Source organism: Crotalus tigris, unplaced genomic scaffold (assembly GCF_016545835.1).
Source record: "Crotalus tigris isolate CLP2741 ecotype Arizona unplaced genomic scaffold, ASM1654583v1 scf7180000017940.1788314, whole genome shotgun sequence".
Taxonomy (NCBI): Eukaryota; Metazoa; Chordata; class Lepidosauria; order Squamata; family Viperidae; genus Crotalus; species Crotalus tigris.
The window spans coordinates 233,801-255,168 of record NW_024096732.1 but is presented as its reverse complement, the minus strand read 5'-3'; the positions used below and the strand labels follow the sequence as shown (position 1 = coordinate 255,168).

General features: G+C 60.3%; 2 protein-coding genes across 5 annotated transcripts in view; one reads left to right on the top strand and one right to left on the bottom strand.

The window, feature by feature from the left end:
• The window catches only part of EXD3 (exonuclease 3'-5' domain containing 3), a 34,339-nt gene that overhangs the window by 3,435 nt on the left and 9,536 nt on the right, over positions 1-21,368 (bottom strand). For 2 of the 4 annotated variants that reach the window (XM_039344912.1, XM_039344913.1), the window contains exons 11-20: positions 18,887-19,053; positions 18,044-18,176; positions 16,265-16,478; positions 15,982-16,091; positions 15,412-15,610; positions 15,047-15,198; positions 14,636-14,806; positions 14,157-14,210; positions 13,710-13,841; positions 302-392 (exon numbers count right to left, since the gene is read on the bottom strand). In XM_039344912.1, the coding sequence (XP_039200846.1) occupies positions 302-392; positions 13,710-13,841; positions 14,157-14,210; positions 14,636-14,806; positions 15,047-15,198; positions 15,412-15,610; positions 15,982-16,091; positions 16,265-16,478; positions 18,044-18,176; positions 18,887-19,053 (1,423 nt within the window). Of the gene's footprint in view, positions 1-301; positions 393-4,572; positions 4,636-13,709; positions 13,842-14,156; positions 14,211-14,635; positions 14,807-15,046; positions 15,199-15,411; positions 15,611-15,981; positions 16,092-16,264; positions 16,479-18,043; positions 18,177-18,886; positions 19,054-21,368 lie in introns of all 4 variants that reach the window. The other 2 variants (XR_005556888.1, XM_039344914.1) reach the window with 2 other exon arrangements.
• The window catches only part of FAM166A (family with sequence similarity 166 member A), a 30,426-nt gene continuing 13,700 nt past the window's right edge, over positions 4,643-21,368 (top strand). The window contains exons 1-3 of the mRNA XM_039344938.1: positions 4,643-7,089; positions 16,931-17,040; positions 17,438-17,569. The gene's annotated coding sequence lies outside the window, so the exon portion shown is untranslated. The remainder of the gene's footprint in view (positions 7,090-16,930; positions 17,041-17,437; positions 17,570-21,368) is intronic.

Below are 21,368 nucleotides of genomic sequence, written 5' to 3'. Positions count from 1 at the left end.
CAGGGAAGGTCTCAGCAAACGGGCAGCTCTCCCCCCCCCTTGGGTTCTTGGGGGGGGGAAGAGGAGCGAAGGACCCTCTCCTGCTTGTGCAGAAGGCGGCAGCTGCTGCTGCTGTGTCCCACCAGGGATCCAGAGATGGCTGCAGCCCAGCAGACCAGGCTCCCGGAGAAGCCCCTGCTGGGCTGCACCATCCGGGCTCCCAAGAGACCCTCTCCCCCCCCCCCCGTCTGTGACGGCCAAGAAGGGGAGGCGCTTCCCTGCCCCCTGCTGGGCTTCCTGAAGTGAACCCTGACCAGCCTACCTCCATCCTCCCCCGTCCAGCAGCCACTCTGCTTCCTCAGCAGCGCCATCCTCTCCTTCGAGACCTTCACGTACCGGCTGCAGTTGCAGGCCTGGGGGGAGGCAGAGGGAGGGAAGGGGCGCTCGTGAGAACCGCCGGATGGAGAGCCAGTGAAAGCTGGGCTTGCAGGACGGGCAAGCAGGAAAAATCCCTGGGTAACCGATGTCCAGCCTCCTCATCTCTGTTTTCCTGGAGCTGGGTGCCCTGAAGGGGGCAGTTCCACGCCCCCTTCAGGACACCCAGCTCCTAGCTAAGCCATTATGTCTGAGGAACCCCAGTTTAGGAGGAGCAGCCGTGATGAAGCCCTTCCCTCTCGAGCTTCGGGCCCCAGCACTGCCGGAGGGTCCCTCCCTGTAACCCTCCAAAGACTCCCCTGGGCTCCCTGGGGCCCAGCAGAATCCAGAACTGTTTTCTGGGGAGCGGATGCTGGGATGCCTTGGGGACTCCCAGGAGAGCCCCCCAGGCAGGAAAGGCAGTGCCTCTGGGAACGAAGTGGCTGGAGTTCCTCCTCAAGGGGGGCTCTGGCCTGGGCCACACTCTCTCTGGGCATCCGGTTCACAGGCCAGGCCAGGCAGAGGCCGCACCACCAAAAGAGCTCCCCATAACAGGGCTGATCTGCACGTGCCGGCTTTGTTTCCCCCATCACAATCAGCTGAGCAGCCCTGGACTCCAGCTGGGAAAGGGGCCCCTTCTGCCTGTGGGGGAGCCAGGCAGAGACCCGAGAGCGAGGCTGGCACAGTGCCCGCAGCCACTCCCCTGCCTCAGGCCCCTGGAGACCTGGCGGGGATGCAGCTCCCATCCCAGAGAGCCGTCCTGGGGCATCGGGTCTAAATCTCCCAGGAACTTCCCCCGTTTACTCACCTGCACGGCAATTCTTGTTGCCAAACACTCTTTTCTGGGAAGGGAAGGGAAGGGCAGCCCTGAGAATGACTCTTTATGCTGAACCCGTCCCACTTGGACGGCAGGAGGGAACCTGCGCCCAGCCCCAGCCCTGGGAACGCTTCCCAGCGCAGGTCCCAAGGATGACGCGGCTCCTGCCGTTCCGATGGGAAAATCTCCCAGAGGGCTGGGCTGGCTGAAGGCCGACACCTTGTCAACCGAGAAGCACACGGGGAAGCCGTTAGGCGGGCGTGGCCCGGCACAGGTTGTCAGTCCAAGCAGCTCATGCAGCCCGGGCCGGGGAGGCAGGCAGGCGCCCTGCACGTCTCCGCAGCTGCTCGCTCCGGCTTGGGGTTGGGAGGGAGCTAGAAAGACCCAGAAGTTTCCCCGTTTCTCTGAGGGACCCACAGGCCCTATTGATCCTGGCTGCACCATCCAACTGGGCAGCTCCTGGGAACAACGGATCCCACGCGGGGGCTGCCATTTCCCCGAAGTGAGGCACGTCGAGTGCTCTCTTCCACACGGGGCTCTGGGAGAGCTGGCAGATTCTCAGCCGCTCCTTGTAAGCCAGAGCAGGACCAACCCAGCCACGGATCTGTCAAGGTCTGAAAATGGCTGCCCAGGGTCAGGACTGGTTCCCTGAAAGTAAGCGCATAGCGAGGCAAGGAAAGGGGCTCATGCAAGACAGTTCCAGGAAAGGCGACCAAAGTCCTCCTGGCAACCATCAGGATGCGAGGCTTCGTTTCTGTTCTGCCCAAGGCCCACCAGCCGCCCCCTCCCCCCCACTGGCCTGGCAGAAGAGGCCATGGGAACTGGGGTCCGTTGTGACTCGGGAGCCTCTGAAAGGCTGCTGTAGGAGGGTGCCAGCCAAGTCCCACTGCTCAGGAGGCAGCGAGGGCCCGTCCGGGGTTTGGCAGTGATTCAGGCTGAGCTGGCAAGGTCTGCCCAAGTGTGGGAACAGCTGCCCAAGGGGGTGCTCACCTGAGCGAGGGCACCGGCACAGCAGCTGCTGCCAGCCTTCCTGCTCCTTTGGGCCCTGCCTCCAAGCAAGGCAGGGCAGGGCTCTTAGTCCACCAAAGGTGGCCTTCCGGCTGGACGTGGCTCTTTCTGTGGGGCTGGGGAGGGGAGGAGAAGGAGGGAGGTCCCCGTGACAAGGTCTGCCCCTTTACTGCTTCCTTGGGCTGCTCTGGGGGGGGGGGCTGGGAAGGCACGGCACTGGTGTATTTTTCGCACACACACCGCAGGAGGGGTGAAGGCAGCCAAAGGGGTCTGCTGGTTGCAGCTGGTCTTCCCCAAGACTGGGGAACGTGACACGGGAATGGGGGGGGGAGGAAGGCTGTGGCACCAGGCGGCTTGGGCCGGGCTCCCCGGATCAGAGATCAGCCGAGGAGCCCAGCAGCTTCTCCCCCTGTGCTCATTAGTCACGCATTGCTGGGAGCTGTCTCATGTGCTCAGACACCAACAGGAGCCAAACCTCCCTGCCCTGGTGGCTGACAGTGGGGATTTTCCAGCCTCAGCTCTGATTCCTTAAACAAGCCCCCCCCCGCCCCTGCTCTCCTTGCCTGCCCCGCTTTGCCCTGGAAGACTGGGCAAATACCCCCCCCCCCGGAGGCATTGACTTGGCCCCGTCTCTGCAGCCGTGAAGCGGTACAAATGTGTGGCTGCCAGGGGGGCTAAGGAAGGGGCCCAACTGAAGAGGGTCGGGGGGAGGCATATGAGTAGGGCTGCTGTGGGGGTCCCAAAGGCCAGCCCCAGAGAGGTGTGGGGAAAGCAAAGCTAATGCCCGAATCCAGAGAGGCTTTCCCAGGAAGCTGCTCTGGGAGCAATCAGGCCCTTTGACTAACTGCTCAGGCCCACCTGGAACAGGAGCCACCACTCAAAGAATAACAGGGCTGGGGGGCCGTGGCAGCAGACACCAGCCAGAGCGCGTGAGGACCGTGTGCCCCCTCCGGGGGGAGAGGAAAAGTACTCACTGCACCAGCCCCCCCCTGCCCTGCCGGGCTTGCTTCCTCGCCTGTCTGGCCCACATCTGCCAATCTGGAGGCTGCACTGCCAGCTGAATCCAGGGGGGTTGCCTGGGAGCTGGGGTCAGGATGTGCCCCCCCATTGCATAGCCCTGCCTGCCCAGCCTTCCAGAAGCCTCCTCCAGCACCCAGAGCAAGAAAGCCAGACCCACTTCCGCCACTGCTACTGAGCAGCTTGCATTCACAGGTAGACTGCATCTGAGGCTGGAGGCCCCCTGAAATCTCTGCAGGAAAGAGCCCCTGTCTCTTCTATCCCCAAAGGCTGCCCCATCAAAGAGGCCCTTCTTTGCTCGCCTGCCAATTCTGTCCCTTCTCCTCTGACTTAGGCAAGCGGACCGGAGAGAGTGACCGACCGGAGCGAGGGCTGCTTGTGCCCGTCCTCTCCCACCCGCCAGAAAGTGGGGAAGCGAAGCGGACACCAGGACGCCCTGTGCAAAGCGTGAGAACGGAAATGCGAGCGAGGCCCAGAAGCAACGTAACCGACTGAGCGGAAACAAAAGGCCCCGAGAAGGAGAAAAACCAGTTCCTTGTACACAAGGTGGAACAAGCCGGGAGCAGAGGAGGGAAGCGGGGGATCGGACACAAGTCTGTCAAAACCACCTAGAGAATCAGGATGCCACCAGACCCTGAGAAGGGGGGGGGGCTGCTGTGTCACTAAACAGGTCTCCCCGGGTAGCTGCCAGCACCCAGGAGGGCAGGGGCAGCAGCCAAGAGGCCTGGGGAGAGGCAAGGAGATGAACAGGAGGCGAATGCGCGGGACTGCCTCTGGCCACACACACGCCAGGCCCGAGTCCCAGACCTTCCTGGAAAGTCTGCACCCCAAAGGCTTGTTCCCAGACAGAGAAACGACCGTTCCCGGGAGGCTGCTTCAGTCTAGATAGTTGCCCCAAATTCAAGAAACCTGCAGCAACCCTGCGGAGGAGCTTCCTGGCTCCCCTCCCCAATCAGCCCAGACTTTTTACAGAAGGTGAAACCGCCGTGTCGAGGCAGAGCTATCCGAGGAGCTAAACGCAGGTCACGCTGAGAAGGCCGCCCCACTCCCCTGGCGAGGGCACAGCCCAGATGTTCCCAGCTGCTCTCGGCTGGGCTGGGCCTGCTGCAGACCCCTTTTTTCCCAGGGAAAGTGGAGGGGAGGCGGGCTCAGCCTTGGCACTCCCTGCCTTTGGCTCCTCTCCCTTCCCCTGCACAGCAATGGCAGCGCCCCATCTGCACAGGCCCCATCTCCTCCCTTCTTTACCGCTGGCCTTGCGGTGCAGAGTGGTGGCAGGGAAGGTCCCAGACGCAGCCTGGGAGGCTTTGGGACAAGCCGTCCCACTCAGCCCGGCCTACCTCATCAGCTTGTTGTTGCCAGCATCAACCAGTGGAGGGAGAGGGAAGGCGACAGATATCAACCTTGCAAGGAAACAGATTTAACGTCATTTACAGAATGTTACGTTCCCACACACTTCTGCCCCCCCCCAAAGACACCCCCATCCTTGGCAAGAGGATTCAGACCAACGGATGAGGGCGGCAAGAAGGAACTGCAAAAAGGAGCCCGCCAGCTCTTCTCCTGGCCCTCCCCTCAAGGACCAAAGAGGGAGCTTGCAGTTTTTGCTGCAGATCTGGGAGCCTCTTTGGAAGCCCCTAAGAACAACACACCTCCCCTCCATGACAACTTTTGGGGTTCCTTCTACGCTGTGGCTGGACTCTGCTGATCCACCCCCAGCACTTATTCAGCGGGGAACCGGAAGCAACAGAAGCGCCTTGTCGCCCCCTTCCCCAAGGGCGCTTAGCCGGCACGTGTGGCCTGGGGAGGGAAGGGCTTCCCAAGGAAGCACCAAGGGCTGGTGGCTGCGTTCCAACTGCTGGGGGCGCTGTGACACCCCAACCTTTGGGAGAAGCAAAAGGGCACACTTCTCCCCCTTGTTTTCACACCTGAGCGAGCCCGACGCTGTTCCCAGCAGGGCTGCCTGCTACCAGGCGGGACCTGACAGGGTGGGCCCTGCCTTTCGCAAGAGGCAGGCGACTTCGATAAGCAGACCAGCCTGGGGGTGCTGCCTGGGGGTGCGTCTCCCGTTTTGACGGCAGGACTGGGAACGCTCAGCCAACCACAGAACCAAGACGGGCCCTTCCGGCCAGGTGGGGAAGTTGCAACTGGCTTTGCGGAGATCCGAACCCCCAGAGGCAAAAGCCAGCAGCTGCTCAAGCTTCTCCAGGGCCCGATTCACAGCACTAGCCAATGCCCTGCGGTTCTGCGGTTCCCAGTCCAGAGAAAGGTCAGGGGATTTCAGAGCCTTTTGGGGAGAACCAACCCCACGGCCGGGGGGGGGGCGGGAGGGAGAGGGAGCTGTCCCGCAAAGCAGGGAGGGAGCTTCAGCCTCCCCAGAGAAACAAAGAGGCAGAGCGAAGAAGAGACCCCCCCCTCCCCTCACAAATTAATCCCTTTAACTTAAACTGTTCAGCAAACAGTTAAGCGAGGATGAGGGCGACCCAAGGACTGGGCCATCAACCCTGGGAGCACAAAGGTGGCTGTGGCCGAGATGGGGGGGGGGCTGTGTGGCGGTGGACCCATGGTGAAGGAGGGGAAAAGGGCCAGAGGGACTCCTGTATGCCTGGTGACTCTTGCCATGACCGAGGGGCCCGGCCCCTCCTCCCCACAGATGCCCTTCTGCCTGCTCCGAGAGTGCCCTTCCCTTCCTCCGCCCCACTCTGCCTGGCCTGGATCCCACTTCCATGCCCACCAGGGTGCCAGTCCCTTTTCCTGGGGATGTTCCTTGCCTCTGGCCATGCAGTCGAGTGGGGAGGACGCCCTGTGCCTGCCTGTGGGGGGGAGGGTGGCTTCCCTGGCCAGGGAAGTGGGGGGAGAGGAAGCGCCTGGGCCCAGCGGACATGCTTTCAAGCAGACGGGCCCCCTGGGAGCCGAGTGTGAGAACCTGTCGACTTGCTAAGCAGTGGGGGAAAGTGGGGGAAGGGCGGGCGGCTTTGAGCAGCAGCAGGGAGGAAGAGGAGGCGGCCTGAGGAGGGGGGCGGCAGCAGCCCCCCCTAGAAGTTCTTCCTCCCCCCTCCAGCCTTGCAGCTCTGTTTTGGGGGGGAGGAACCGTGTCAGAAGGATGAAAAGCATCGGGCACTGCGGCTTTTGTTGCAAAGGGGGCAGAAAAGGGCTTGAATTCATAGCAGCTCCTTCTGCCTGCCCCCCCCACACTCCCCACACCACTGCTGGGGTTGAATCGGCATCCCCTCCGTGTGTGGAGAGAAAGGAAGGTGGGAGAATGGAGCCCAAGCCAGAGGTTGCCTCTTGCCTTGCCTGCCTTCGACCCGACCCCAGGCGCAAACAGCCCTCTGGCGAAGGGAACCTTGGGGCAGTTCAGTTAAATCAGAGGAAGAGCTCTGTTTGTCTCCCTCCCCCCAAGCCTCTGTGTGCACACACACACATACACACACACACACACACAGCCTCGGCCACCAAAGCAGGGCCCGGTCCGGCCAAGGCCTCGGTGGTCCTCGATGGCCCCAATTCTGCATCCGGGGAGGGGGGCCTTTGTTGAACAAGCTCCATGTCCTCGGCTGGAAAGAGGGGAACATTTCTCCCCACTTCACAGGCACCGCTCCGAAAAGACGCTGAGGAAGAGGAGACGTCAGATTCTGACTCCCTCAGCTGCTTCCGGAGGGACTGACGTCACCGCAGCTGAAAGAAAGGTGCTGGGAGAGGAAGTCCCTGCCCACCAAAAGTTTGAGGCCTGACCACTCGCAGGGGCGCCCCTTCCCCTCTGGAAAACGCCCAAAGGGCTGGCGCTCCACACAAGGCAGTTGCACAAAGGACGAGACCTTGGTGGCCGCTTCTACTCCAAACACTGGCAAAGGAAGAACGTGAGCTGCTTGGGGTCCTTGACCCCCCCCCCGAACCCAAGGGGACATGGGCATGAGGAAGGAGTGCACCCCTGCTCTGAGCATCCCCACGGCTGCCCCCCTGCCCCCCCCCCCGGTCTTCCATCTCCAGTGAGGGAGGATGAGGAGGGGAAGCAGCTGTACTACCTCCAAAGAGGTTCACCTATTTCCCCACCCGGACTTCTCTGCAGGTCCCTCTGCAAGAGCTCGTCTTGGGCTTATCAAAGAGGAGGAGGGGGGCAAGGGGTGCCTCCTTATCGCCAGGAGCTCCCGCGGGAAAGAAAGAAAGCCTGCGGAGAACCCTGGGAAACAGGCCATGCTCTTCCGTGTATGCAAAGTGCCAGGGCTGCCGTGAGAAGTTTGGCCCTGGGATGCTCCCTGTGAGGAGGCGTGGGAATCCCTCCTCCTCCTCCTCCTCCACCGCCGCTGCAGGAGGCAACCTGAGGACACCTTCCCAGACTTCTGCTGCCGGAGGGAGGGGCTCCCTTGGGCGGAATCGGCTTGCCTCCAACCTCCTCCCAAGGCAGGAGGCGCAGAGGGGCCTGGAGGGCAAGGGGCGGGTCTCCTCTCCTGCCAGTCAAGACCCCTCTGGCCACAGGAGGGGGGTGGGTCACAAAGGCTCCCATCGTCAGGCTGGGACACCCCCCCCAACGCCGGAACTAGAGAAATCCGGGTGGGGAAACAGGGTGGCAGGCGGGGAAGGAGGGGGCTGGGGGAGCTCCTCCAGGGCCCGCCAACATCTAGAAGGGCGAGAAGGAGGGGAAAAGCCCCTTTTAAGATGAAGCCTTCCAGCACCAGAAGGTTCTAGCAGCCCTTTCACAAAACTGCCTCTAAATTCCAAACTCCCCTTTCCCCAATTAGAGTCCCAAAGACCCTTCCAGCCAGTTCATCCACCAAGGGCTGCCTTTCCACCGAAAAGCGTGGGGAGGACGCTCTGGGCAGCTGGGTCTTTGGGGGCAGCCCAGGAGAAACTGGGTCAGTGCAGGAATCACTGCCCACGGGAACCTTCCTAGAAGAAGCTTGGAAAGAAATGCAGCAACTTCCCCCCCACACCACTCAAAAAAACCCTCTGCCTGCTGCTCTGTCCCCATCACTTTGGGCCCCTTGTGACCCAGCAATTACGAGTGTGGGAATGAAGAGGGGGGGAGCTGCTCGCTTCTGCGGGCCTTGCTAGCAGACAAAGACCTGGGAAGCCCAAGGGAGGGAGGACCTTTTGAAAAAAGAGGGAGGGAGGGAGGGAGGGAGGCTGGCTGGCTGGCTGGCGGGCAGCAGAGGGGAGGAAGTCTTTTCCCCTCAACCCCAACTCTAGCCCACCCTCCTGCCCCCAGGCTGCATTTGCCCCAACACACAAAGCTGGGAGAGCAGATTTTGCCTCCAGCCAACACTACGGATTTCCCACCTAGCAGGGAGTTTCCACAGATGGCATCTCTTCGAGGATCCCTAGCCCACCCTCCCCCACCCACCCTTCCTCCAGGCTGACCTGAAGCCAACACTCACAGGGCTGGCCTGGCTGGGAAGAGGCCAGCCCAGAATGGCCTTGCAAGGTGGACTCAGAAGCAGCAGCCTTGTGCCCGGCCACAAACAGGTTCCCCCAGCAAGGGACTAATTTTGGGAGGGGCAGAGCTGATCAGAACAAGTGAAAGTTGGGGGGGAACCTTAAAAATAGCCACTTTGTGGTGCCAGTCAATGGTTCACGTTTCAGGGTCTAATTCTTCTTTTTCACATATTGCCCCAGCTCCTTTCGGGGGGGGGGTGCTCCCTTTGCCAGGCTCCTCAGGGGCAGCATTCCTGACGGAGGGTCCGGGCCTCACTGGCTGCATCCACACCAGATTCCCCCCCCCCGTCACAGCAACAGCAACGCAGCAATGGGTGGAAGGTCCCTGCAGGGATGGATTGGGGCTCCCCCTATAGTCCAGCCCACCAACCTTGGTCAAGCCTCTGGGCCCTGTAGTCTTTCTTCCCCCACTGAAGCCCACTGGCCGGACCGCATGCCTGGGCATTTGCCAAGGCCTCTGTCCTCCAAGCGCCAAGTGTGCCTCGCACAGCAGCTGCCCATCTATGAGGGATGCATCCGGGTCCTGCCCGTGCAGCTACCTTGCACGCCCCAGTGACCACACCCCCCCTGAGACAGACCCACTCTGAATGCAGAGGCCCCTTCCCTATTCGCTGGGACTCACGGAAGTGGGGCAAGCCGGATCGGACCCCAGGCTGCTCCACGCGGGCCCTGGGAAGCCCCCAGGCGCATTCCCAGAGCGCCCTGCTCTCCCGTGACTCTAGCTAAAGAGAGAAGCGATTCTGTGAGAACATTTCAGAGAAGGCCAGACTTCCGGATTGGGAGCAATTTTCCGTTCCTTTTATATCCTTCATGCTGCACGGGAGCAGCTCCGGCCCCTGGTTCTCCACGCACATACCCCCGTCACCCCTCCAGCTGAGGATGACTCCTGAACTCAAGTTCAAGGGGAGGAAACTGGAAACAGCTGGCCTTTGCCTCCCAGCTCAGTGGAGAGGGCAGAGGACCCAGCCCTGGCTATGCAAGGGAGGGGCAATGGTGGGGAGGCCCAGCAGGAGCCCTTCCAGGAAAGAGGATCCGAGGCAGCCGGTGCTCGGGCCCTGGGCAGGAGGCGCAATGCGCTAAGAAGTGCTCCCTCTGCACCCAAAGCGGGTTGTGGGCCTGGGATGGCATCAGCTGCAGGCGAGTGGCTCTCCCAAGGCTAGGTCCCGTCCTCCGGGGAGCCCACCTCCCCAGCCGGGCCTTCCCGAGGTTCTGAAAGGGCTACTAGGCCAGCAGGGTTTTCTGTTATGGTGGAGGGAGATTACACTGTCATCAGTCGTGTCTGTTCCCCCCACCCGTCTTCAGCATTTCCCAATGGCCAGTTAATCATTCCAACTAAGACACAAGATTTTATTAGGTCAGGAAGAGACCAAGAGGTTAATCTGACCCACAGCAGCCGGGCCAGAGGCCAGCAGCAAGGATGCAGGAGGGAGGCCCGGTTGCAAAGCAGCGCCTGCCCCCCCCCCAGGCAGAGGAGATGGGATGCCCATCAGGTGCCACTAACCAAAGCGCCGTTTACACACACACACCCCACTGGAATGGGGCTCTGCTTTGCTTACAAGAGACCGGCTCCTAGCCCCACAGCTCAAGCCCTGGATGCTGAGTGCTGGGTGGGGATGCCCTTCTGTGCCCAGATGAGCAGTGCTTGCCACAGATTCCCAGCTGAGGCCAAACGGCCGACCTCCCTCCCGCTGCAGCACCTGCCTCGGAAGCAGAGCCTCCCTTTCGGATGCTGGAGAGGAGAAAGAGAGCTTGCACGGGGTGCCTAGGAAAGGGGCTGGGGTGTTCCCAGGCATGCTAGGCAGTCCCTGGAGGCTGAGGGAGCATTCTGATTGGCCAGATGTCCAGGCATATAACTGCTGAAGCCCCTTTGACCAGCATTGGTGGGAGAGAAGCAGCCGGCAGCAAAATGCCCGTAATGCCCCCAGCGTGGTTCCGCCCGACTTTGGGGAAGGGCTGCAACTTTACACACGGGATGAGGGTTCAGAACTGGCGCCCCAACCTCCTTTCCCGTGTCTGAGATACCCACATATTTTTAGCAGCAGCGCAGCAGCATTTTCCTCCTAGTGCAGGGATAGTTCCATGCCTCCCCCAAGTTTTCTCTTATCACTGACAAGAGGGTATTTTTAGCGTGAGAACTCTCCCGCGCACGAACAGATCATGGAGCAGGGACGGGCCCTGGAAACTCAGCACATGATCCATTCCGGGAAGACAGCGCTCAGTATCATGGTCCCCAGAAGGGGCACAGAAGGGCCACTCAGCCCACTTCCCCAGTACTCCTTTGAGGTGAGCCAGAGGGCTGAGTTGGTGCACGGCAGCTCCTGACTCCCCCGACCCCACTGCCTGCGACTCAGTGCCTGACTCGCCACCCCCAGCCGAGGCCCTCCTCCCTGCGGGCTCTAAACAGGGAGCCTACCGCAGGGCCAGCAGGAGCCGCCTCCCTCGCCGCTGGCAGAAAAGGCACCTTTGCCTCAGCAAGCCGGTTTGGGGAGGTTGCCCCCCCCCGCTATCTGAGCAGTTGAGTGCCGACAGCCCCACTGTGGGGCCCGAGGGCACGGCAGGCTCTGGCCGCTCTGCTATCGTGAGAAATCCTCGCCCTCCAACAGCCCTCCTGGGAAACTGGCGAGAGAAGGGAAGCCCAGACTGTGAAAAATAAGGATTGCAAGGAATCTGGGGGAAATATGAAGAGGCTCTGGCTGGCCCACTGGGCAGGGAAGGAGGCCCCCCTCCGCTGCCTGCCTTTGAAGGCCAGCAGGGCTCGTGCGAAGGTAACCAGCACCCGAAGATCTGCCCGGGGACGGCAGGTCAGCAGCAGCAGCATATTAAAACAGCTGCCAATGACATCTGCACAAGGGCCGCCTGGCCCGCCCCTGCCAACCTCCACTCTCTGTCCCACAGGGAGAGCGCGGAAGAGGGGCCAGGGCCTCCTGGGTGGGCTTCCCCGGTTCTCTCTGCCCCGAGGCCCCCGCAAATCTCCCGGAGGGAGGACAGCGCCAGGGGCTGCCGTGCAGATCTTGCTGCTGGGAAGGAAACCCCACAATTGGGGAGACCCCTTTCAAAAACACCCCTGCGAAAGGGAATGGCTGCACGGCAAGTCTGCCCCACCGGGCACGAGGGGCCAGCAAGCTGCGGAAGCCACGAAGCTGCCTGGGTGCCACCTCTCAGGGCAGACGGACCCGCTGAGATTCGAGCCCCCAGCCCCACTGGCGCTCACTGAACCATCCCCAGAGAAGGGGTGCCTGGAAAGGGCACCCGCTCCCTCTCCGCAAGGCCCCGGCCATTCTCCTCCAGGGAAAGAAAAGGCCTTCCTATTCAAGCAAGCCCTTGTTCGAATCCGCAAGCAAGCACTGGAGTCCACGACCTCAGATAACCAGGAGGGGGGGAGCGGAGGAGAACCTGCCAGCCGCCCTTCCCAGCCTGGGAACTCTGTGGGGCCCTTTCCCACTGGGGGAGGGGAGGGATCCATGGCAGGGAAGATCCTGCCGTGTTCCCAGGGATGGAAGGAAGGAGCCACCTTCCTTCCTTCTCGGCAACTGCATCCTCCAAGAAAGATGGGAGGCTGGGCAGAAAAGGCCCGGGAGGCCATCCGGAGAGAAGAACGCCCGCTCCGATCGCTCTGGCTCCTTTTAACCCGCAGGGCTCCGTCCCAAAGGGGAGCCTTCCCCACCTGGGCTTTTGACTCCCCAGCCATCTTTGGACGGCCTCAGGTAAGGTAAGAAGCAAGCAGGCCAGATGGAAGCCAAACTCCTCCACTGCCCAGGGAGGCAATTCTGAGCAAGACGAGGAGAGGCGTGTACTGTATTTGGGCCTGCCCCCCTCGCTCAAGCCTTTGGGGCTCCGAGGGGGGCAGCCCAGAGCTTGTTAGGGAAAAGCAGAAGGCAGGGTGGGGGGTGTCCTTCTTCCCTAGTGGTGACCTTCATGCTCCGCTAGATTTCTGAAGATACTGAGATCTTGGCAGGAAAACAGACCGTCTGTGGGAACCAGGCAGCAGCGCTCCGCAAGGCAGCTACCGCTGATGAGATCCCGGCCAGGGTCCAACTGTACCCCCCCCCCGCTCTTTCTCCCTCTTCGTTCAGGAGGCTTCTGCGTGGAATGCAGAGGGGAAACGCAGCAGAAAGGCTGCTTTGGAAAGGAGCCCGCCTGAGCAAGCCCCTCGTCTCCCACACGGGGCACGGCTCCACTCCAGAGCTGCTCTCTGGGGCTGAAGAAGTCCTCAAGTGCCCCCATTCCCACCACACCCCACATCCAAGACGGACGGTCTTGCCGGGAAACAAGGTGCCGGCTCTTGCCTACATTCTGCAGGAGACGGCCTCCCCAGTCCCTCCGCAAGCTCCCTCCCGCCCCAGCCCACCGGTGGCAGAGATGCTTTAGGACCGCTGCACATAAGAAGGGCAGAAGGCCCCCCCCTGCTTTGATCCCCCTGGCGGAAAAACAGGATGGAAATGAGGCATTTGTACAGTACAGGATCCCACAAGGGGACAGGCGCAACTAAGGAGCACCGAGCCTGAGGCCCATTCGCAGCCACACAGAAGGACTCACACGGGCCCCGCAGACCCCCTGCCCTGCCCCCAGAGCGAACGTTCCCCTCCCCTCCAAGCCACGAGGAAGAAACAGAGGAAAGAGACCGGAAGGGGGAAGGGCCAGGGAGGTGGCAGTCCATTTCCTCCACAGGCCAAACAAGTCTGAGAAAGGTGCTCCTGGAATCCCCTCCTTGCCAGGAAGAGGAAACGGCTTTGCAAGCAAAATGTGGGCCCCCCCACAGGTGCTCCCTAAGCCGTTCCTTTTCTGTGGGGCTGAACTGCCCTCCTCCCAGCAGATCCTAGGGACTGCTCCCTTCCACCTCGCCTTCTTCAGATGGCCACCTGCTCTCCCAGCAGAACGGCTCTTGCCCGTCTGCTCAGTACTCAGCCTCCCTCCCACAAGCACGAGGAGGAGGAGGAGGAGGAGGAGGAGGAGGAGGAGGAGGAGAACAGAAAAAGCTGCAAGAAGCCCAAAGACCTGGGAAAGGGCGTGCCGGAGGGAGAGGGCAGGGAGGCTCTGGCCATCTTACCTGGCAGCGGCTGAAAAGATCAGCCAGGGCCACCCGGACGTTGAAGTGCTTCAGGACCTGCAGGGCTTGGTCCCTGGCCTTCTCCAAGCAGCTGACCGAGAAACACTGACCTTCGCCTACTTGGGACCGCAGCTGTGGAAAAGCAAGGGAGGGTCTGGTTGGCAAGAAGGGTTCCTGGAGATCCCACTGCGACCGAGAGAGAAGAGCTGGTGAAGGAGAGAAATTGCAGGGCGGCCTGGAAGCTCCTGGCTGGAATTCCAGCCTGATCACAAAACAGGAAGGGACAATCTCCAGCTTCCACACCGTGAAAATCCTGGAGCCACAGGAGAGAAGTCTACGGTGACCTTCCACCGCAGAGACCGGGGGGGGGGAGGGTGTTTTCCAGGAGTTACTGGGGGACGGAGGAGCTCAGGAACCCACCGTCCTCTCGCCCCTCTGCACACTCACCGAATGAAATGGAAAGCCAGAGGTTAAAATCACTCGATTCTCTTCCCTGGCAATCTGGAAAGGAATCAACAAAAGCCAGACTTACTTTGGGCAACCCTTCACTTCTGGGGGAGCAGTGCTCTCTGCCCCTTCCTCTACGTGAGACCACAAGCGCGGCAACTCTTTGACTGGCTCAAAGACCCCGGCCTTGGGGCAGCACTAGGAAGCCAACCGCCCGGTCTCCAGAGAAACAGGACCTCCTTCCGGGAAGGAGAAGGGGATGGAATGGCTGAGGGGCCAGGTCTGAACCAAGCTCATCTCTGCGCTCAGCCCCAGGGCCTCTGCCCTCCCTTGGACGGCTGGATTGAGCCCGGAGCCCGGATTGCCCTGCCAGCCTCAAGGTAGGGCCAACGCCGCCTGCCTGAGGAGGAGCCACACCCATCCGAGGCCAGAGACAGAAGGCTGGGCCCGTTTTCCCTCTTGGCCCAACGGCCACCAACCTCGGCTGCCCTCCGGTGCTCATCATTGTTCCCCAGGATCCGGACGTCCACCCCGAGGCAGCGCAGGGATCGCCCCAGGCCCTGCAGCATGTTGTCGCAGACCACGCGGAAGTCTTGCACCAGGATGCCAACTGAAGCTCTGGGGGCCTCTTCCAGGACAGATGCTGGCCTCTGCAGGGGGAGATGGGCCCATCCGGGGTCTAGCCCCATTTCGCCAAAGGGGAGACTTGGTGCTGATCCCCTTTGCCACGTCGGGTCTCCGTGACGCAAGAACCCCACAGGAGGAAGAGAGCCCCAAACATTGCTGGTCAAGGGACAAGCCCAGGGTCGGCCCACAGATTCACCAGCACGGAGCTCGGGGGGCGACTTACCCAGCGGAGGCCTCCCTTTTCTGGATTCAGTCTTACCCACCTCCTGCTTCCTGGGCGGCTTCCTTGCTTTCGCCTTGGGGCTCTCTCCCGCCTTCCTCATCCCCACCACCAGCACATCGGAGCTCAGGCCGAAGGCAGCCGGGTCCTTCAAGAACTTTGCATACACCTCCAGCAAGCAGTAGGCATCAGAGGCTGCAGAAAGGCACCACGGTCAGGGCTGCTATCAAGTCAGGCTTAGCCTTCCGTCTCTCTTCTCTTTAAACCTCACGACAGCCCTGCGAGGTAGGGCAGCGTCAACTCGTGGGGCAGAGAAGCTGAGGCAGAAACAGGTTCTTGTCCCTGCACCCCACTAAGGTGCCCTCTTGGTCTGGTTGCTCAGCTCAAAAGGGGGTAAGGAAGCCAGACCTGCGTAAAGGATTTGCGTCTCCCGAAGGGGCCTCTTCTCCCAGTTAGACAGCTGCTCTGTCTTGTTGAGGGGCCTGCCCAGGACCTCCTGCACTAGCAGGCTGAGCCCCTTCTCGGGTGGCCTGCTCCGCCAGGCCTTGTTCTTCGCCTGCCAGGGGTCCAGTGGTGGCTGGCAGCTCTTCTTGGAGCACTTGGGCAACTGGAGAGGGAGGGGGGGGAGGGAGGGAGGGAGGGAGGAAGGAAGGAAGGAAGGAAGGAAGGAAGGAAGGTGAGGTGGAGGCAGCGTCTGGGTGCCTCCCTAACCCTGGATTTGGGCCAAATCTTGGGAAGCTGCATTTCCAGGTTTGGAGAGGCTGAAAAATGGAGGGGAGGGGTTTCCCAAAGAAGATCAGGCCATAGAGCCTGTATAGCATTTCTGAAAAGCTCAGGATTGCCCTGATGTGCCCCAGGGTGGGCACAGAGAGAGCCCGATGCACTCAGCACTGGGGTGTGGGGGGGAGGGGTTTCTTTCCTTGTGGGACAAAGCAGACTTTTTCTCCATGGGCCAGAAATTCCACTTTCTCTCCTGACCTTTTGATGTATCAGATGGAGGTCCAGAATTCCACAGAGTTGCAGGTCCACATCTCTGGAAATGCTACAGGTTGCCATGAGGTTACGCAGGTCTCCTGACATCCCGTAGCCTGCAGAGAAACACAAAGCCCGGCTCGGGTTTGCCTCTGAATTTGGCTGCCGCAGAGCCCAAAGGAAAGGCCAGTCCAATCAGAAAGCGGAGGCAGCCTAACTCCGGCTGAAACAGCGCTGGCCACCTGAAGGGGCCCTCGGGGAGGGACCCTGTGCACAAGACGCCACTTGCCTAGCTTCACGATGGCTGGGTCGGCCAGAAGAGTCTGGAAGAAGCCACAGAGGGCAGCCGGCGCCCCCTGTTCCCCCTGTTGGAGCAGCTGCATTATGTCCAAGAGGAAGACGTGGCCCCAAATCGCCAGCTGAACAATGGAGACCCGCGGCTTCCCTCCAATGGTGCTGAACGAGGGGCGCCATTCCATGTCGATGCCAACGACCTGGCCAGGCTGTGGACGAGGAACAGTGGGCGGGTTATCTCGCGAGCCCTGGACACTGCCCCAGAGATGTGGTGGTGGTGGTGGTGGTGGTAGGAGTACTGTATGGCATGGGACTGTACATACAGCACTGCATGTACGGTACGTGGGTCTGTACGGTACTGTGCATACAGGACTGTACGGTACAGTTCTGTACATACAGCACTGTATGATACTGCATGTACGGTAGTGTACGTACGGCACTGTACGGTAGTGTACATACGGTACTGTACAGCACTATACGTATGTCACTGTATGTACGGTACGTGGTTCTGTACGGTACTGTATGCTACTGTAGGTACGGGACTGTACGGTACGGGACTGCATGTATGACTGTTTTTACTGTTAGGGGGCTTGGCACAGTCTCTTCCCAAGGAGACCCCCAAAGATCCAACGTCACCCCTTCTTTTTTCTTCTGTTGGCAGGAGATGTCTTTGCTGTTCTCAAGGTCGACAACAAAGTTGTGGGTCAGACAAACTGGGGGCCGGTTGGTCGGCAAGCGTGGAACCAGACTTTCGCTGTTGACTTGGAGCAAGTAAGTGTGCATCCTCACTTAGATAGGAAGAAACCGCAATCCACTTTGGAGCAAACATAGAGTTTCTATATGAGTCGTCCTTGACTTACGAGTGACAACATTTCCACTGCTAAGCAAGACCATTGTTAAGTCACACGTTAAGTGTTAAGGCGGCTGTGGTTGCAAGTTGAGGATGGGGTGAATTTGTCCCTGACCAGGGAGGCAGGCTCAACAACACCCTGCAGTTCTGAGGACTAGCAACCAATGTCCCCGGCCAACCCCCAGGGGGTAGTCCACGGCCACCGTCACTGCAGCGCGCATGTCTGGCGCCCTGTTGAGAAACCGGTGCTGCAATCAGGATGTCGGAGAACGGATCCTTTTCCGAGCAATGCTGATCTCTCTTCCCTTCACCCTGCAGTCTCGGGAGCTGGAGGTCTCCGTTTATTGGCACGACTGGCGCCAGCTCTGCGGGGTGACATTTGTGCATCTGGACAGCTTCCTCGACAACCTGGCTGTTCCTCTGGAACCCCGGGGGAGGCTCTTCGTAGAGGTAAGGGCAGTTCTCCTTTTACAGGTGGCTCAATTGTGGCCACATGATTTAAAATCCAGCACGATTCCTTTAACAACCACCTTTCTTAGCTACGTGGGAGTTGAGGTCTATAAGTCTTCAAATTGCCACGGTTGGGTCTCCCTATCTACAGCCATTTTTATTCCTTCCTCCCTAGGTGACGTTCAGTCAGCCGGTTGTTGAGACCCACGCCAAGCTGCAACACCAGAAGCACATTTTCCCCCCTCTGTGGGGCCTGTGGACGGAAGGGCCACAGGGGCCCCCCAGAGTTCTTGAAAAGCATGGCTGGCATGGTCAGCCCTTCCCAAAGGTTGGGGAGGGGGTCTCCCCGCTTGGGCACGTCAAGAAAGGGCATCCTTGGCCACCAGCCCCGATTAAGTGACTTGGTGAAACTAGGGAAACACCCAGGGGATCTTTTAAGCCAGGAAAAAAGCCCCAGAGAAGGGAAGTCCTCACCTGGAGCACCTGTTGCTGGCACGCCATCACCTCTTCCCAGGTTGATAAGACAAGGATGTCTCCCCTTGGCACGGGGAGCTGATAGCAGCCGTCCTTTGTGGTGTCCCAAGGGGTCTGTTCTGAAGCATCGTCCCTGGGGGGGGGGCAGGAGGAGGGGCTTCTTTTAAAAAAACAGAAGGAAGACATTCCCTCCACTCATAAACAGGTCCCAGAGCGAAAATGGTGGGAGAAATTGTGTGCAGCCACAAGCAGCATTAAGAGGCAGCCCAGGAGGCACCTTGGCCTTGCAGGTGGGGGCACCAAAGATTGTTTCCCTTCGGTCTAAGGAGGCGGCGGAACACAGCATCCTCCTTCCAAGTGCATGTCAAGAAGCTATTTCTGAAAAGGCTTGCCGTTTTGAAAAAAAAAACCCTGTAAGCAGAAAATTAGCAGGCTAGATTTTTCCTTGCAAGTCGGCTTCTTGGCAACTTGGTGCCCCCATCTGAAGACGGAGTGTTATGCTCCAAGTGTCACTCTTTGCCATTTTGCCCCCTTTCCTGCAGAAGAAACGTCTTGGGATGCCTCAGACCTAGTTGGGACTTCCTCGGCTCCCCTCTTGTTCTAGGTCTGGGAGACACGGAAGCTAAGAACCCCTCACCCCCCCCACCCCCCACCCAGAGGGTCCCTCTCCAAGGGGCTGGAAGAGTGGAGGAATGAGGCAGACTCAGCGATTTTGTCCCTTTCCAAGACACGTTTCTGGCAGATCTTCATTTTTGATTTCCTAGCCTGGCATCCAGGGAGCCTGTAGCTGATTCTGCCATGCAAGGACAGCCCCCCTCCCCCCCCCGCTTGCTGTCTCCCTACCTCTCCAGGCCGGCCGGCTCCTCCATCCTGTCTGCCAGGCCAGGCGGCAAACTGTCCCTGAGGAGGCTGTAGTGCCGGGCCCACTGGGCAGCTACCCGCAGGCCAGCATAACGGGCCAGGAGTTGCACCAGCTGCTCTTGCAGCCACCGGTTGTCCTGGACGATGCCCTGGAAAGCAGAGAGAGGAGAGGGGGATGCCCGGGGGCTGGGAGGCAGCCCTGTCCCACCGGCCTCAGGCGGTGCAGCCCACGGAGCCTTTGGGAGTCAAATCTCCCAGGTATGCAGGCGAGACCCAGAGCTGCCCTGGGTCAGGGAAGGCAAAGGCCAAGACTTCCCTCCCTGGGTGGTAGACAGGCATTTGTGGGGGGGGGACGCCCAACCCAGCCACGAGGGAAAGGGAAGGCCAGGACCTTCTCCACCGCTTTTAGACCTGTTTGCCACACATTTTGATTTATGCTTTTACGGAAAGCTGTTTTAGTATTTATTATTTTTTGTTTAGTATTTATTGTTTTAAAATATGTCACCATTTTCCTGAAGCCTCCACCCACCACCCCCTGGCCCCAGCCAGCACTCCCCACTTCTTTAGGAGGAAGAGTAGCCCAGGAACATTCGTTGTTCTTCTCCTGCTCGTCCTCCCTGGACGGAGGGCATCTCCTCTCCTTCCGCCTTTCTGTGTGGGATTTTCAACAAGCAGGCAAGTCTGAAATTGGAGCCCTGCATCTGCCTTTCCCACCATTCCAGTTTTGTTTTATGGGTTCGGCACCGGAGGCAAAACACCGGCTGGGCCACATTCCTCTCTCCAGCTACAGGTAACGTGTGGGAACCTGGCCTGTTCCCTGTGGAGCTGCTGAGGCAGCAGGCCTTGTGCAACCTGGGAAGGAGGAACAGGAGAGGAGCCAGCTGGGGGGGGCAGCATGGGGGGGAGCGCTGGCTCCAAGCCAACAAGCCAAATGGCCTCCACGGCCTCTGGCGAAGATGAAGGGGGGGGGAGGACACCCCCCTCCAAGGAGGGAAGCCCAGGAGGAGGATGTGGCTAATGCACAGGAATTACTTGGAGGGCTTAAAAGGTGGAAACAGAAGGCCGCCGCCCACGAGATGCCAAGCACGAGGAGGAGGAGGAGGAGGAGGAGGAGGAGGAGGAGGAGGAGGAGGATATGGGAAGGCCGCAGTCCCATTGGGGCCAGAAGCCTGCCTGAAGGGACCTCCAGTCCGCCTCCCACCCCCCACCCCCACCCCCAGGCAGGCACAACAGTTTCACTTTGCCTTCCACCCAGGGCTCGTCCCCCTGGCCCAGCCGGCTCTTTTCCGGCCTTTCTCTGCAAAGCGTCACTTCTCTCTGGGCAAAGAGCCTTCTCCTTCCCTTTGGCTCTGTCCCAGTCCCTCTTGCCCTCTAGGGCTGGGGGGGGGCAGTCCACAGCCCCCTGGCAGCTCTTTTCTTCACCTGGGGCCACTGAGTCATTTGTTCCCGCTCCCACAGGAGCGCCACCCCTTCAGGTGTCTGGAGGTATCTCAGGAATGAGACCTGGCAGCTCCGCCCTCCCATTGCGCCCAGTGGCAGGAGGCTGCATCTGCACCCGCCCTGGGAGGGAGGCAGGAGCAGAGGCAGCAACAGGAAGGTGCCTGGGCAGCTTGGATTCCTGGCCCATCCGCACTCTGGGGGGGGGGAATTCCCCCCACCAGTTGGGGTCTGCAGTCGGGGCTCTGGGCAACCTGCCCCGCTCTGCTCCTTTTAGGCCGAGGAAGAGGATTAGTTGACAGTCCCCTCGTTAACAGAAGCAAGGCGGAAGACCCAGCACAGCCCCCTCCCTCCTGCTGCTGAGCTGCCTCAGTGGCTGGGTGTGCTTTTGGGGCTGGGGCTGAGTGGGGGGGGGGGAGCAGATGCCTCCAAGTCCAGCTCCATCCCCCTGGCGTTACAAATAAGCTGAAGGCTCGGCTCTTGCATTCTCCAAATCCCGTTTTGCGGTGGACGGCTCTTGGCTACAGAGCCTTAGCCTTATCTGAGGCGTCCACCTGGCTGCAGGCCAAAGCAGCACAGAATAAGTTTGACCAATGGAAGGCTCCTCAGAGGCATTTCCTCCCTCTTTCGGATCGCTCTCAAGGCCGTACTGAAAACCCCCCCCCAGCGCTTTCTGTCGTGGAGATCGGATGCTTGAGAGGGTGGGCTGAATGCATGCAGACATTCACCGCCTGGCAATGCAACCGGATTCCCCTCAATCCATAATTCCCACCTTCCACAGAGAGCAGCATCCCTCCCGTGCTTCCCGTTCCCGTTCCCCTCCAAGGTAACCTCTTTAGGTCTACGCTCACATGGCTACTTTGGAATAATCACACCATAGGACAATGTAACTGGGTCTAACGCAGAGGACCCCGACCACAAAAAAGAAACCCACACCAGTGAGATTACTGCGTGCCCAGAGGGGAAAAGCGGTGACACTACCTACTGTGGAGGAACGGTGGGTAGGGTTGACAGAACTTGCTGGAAT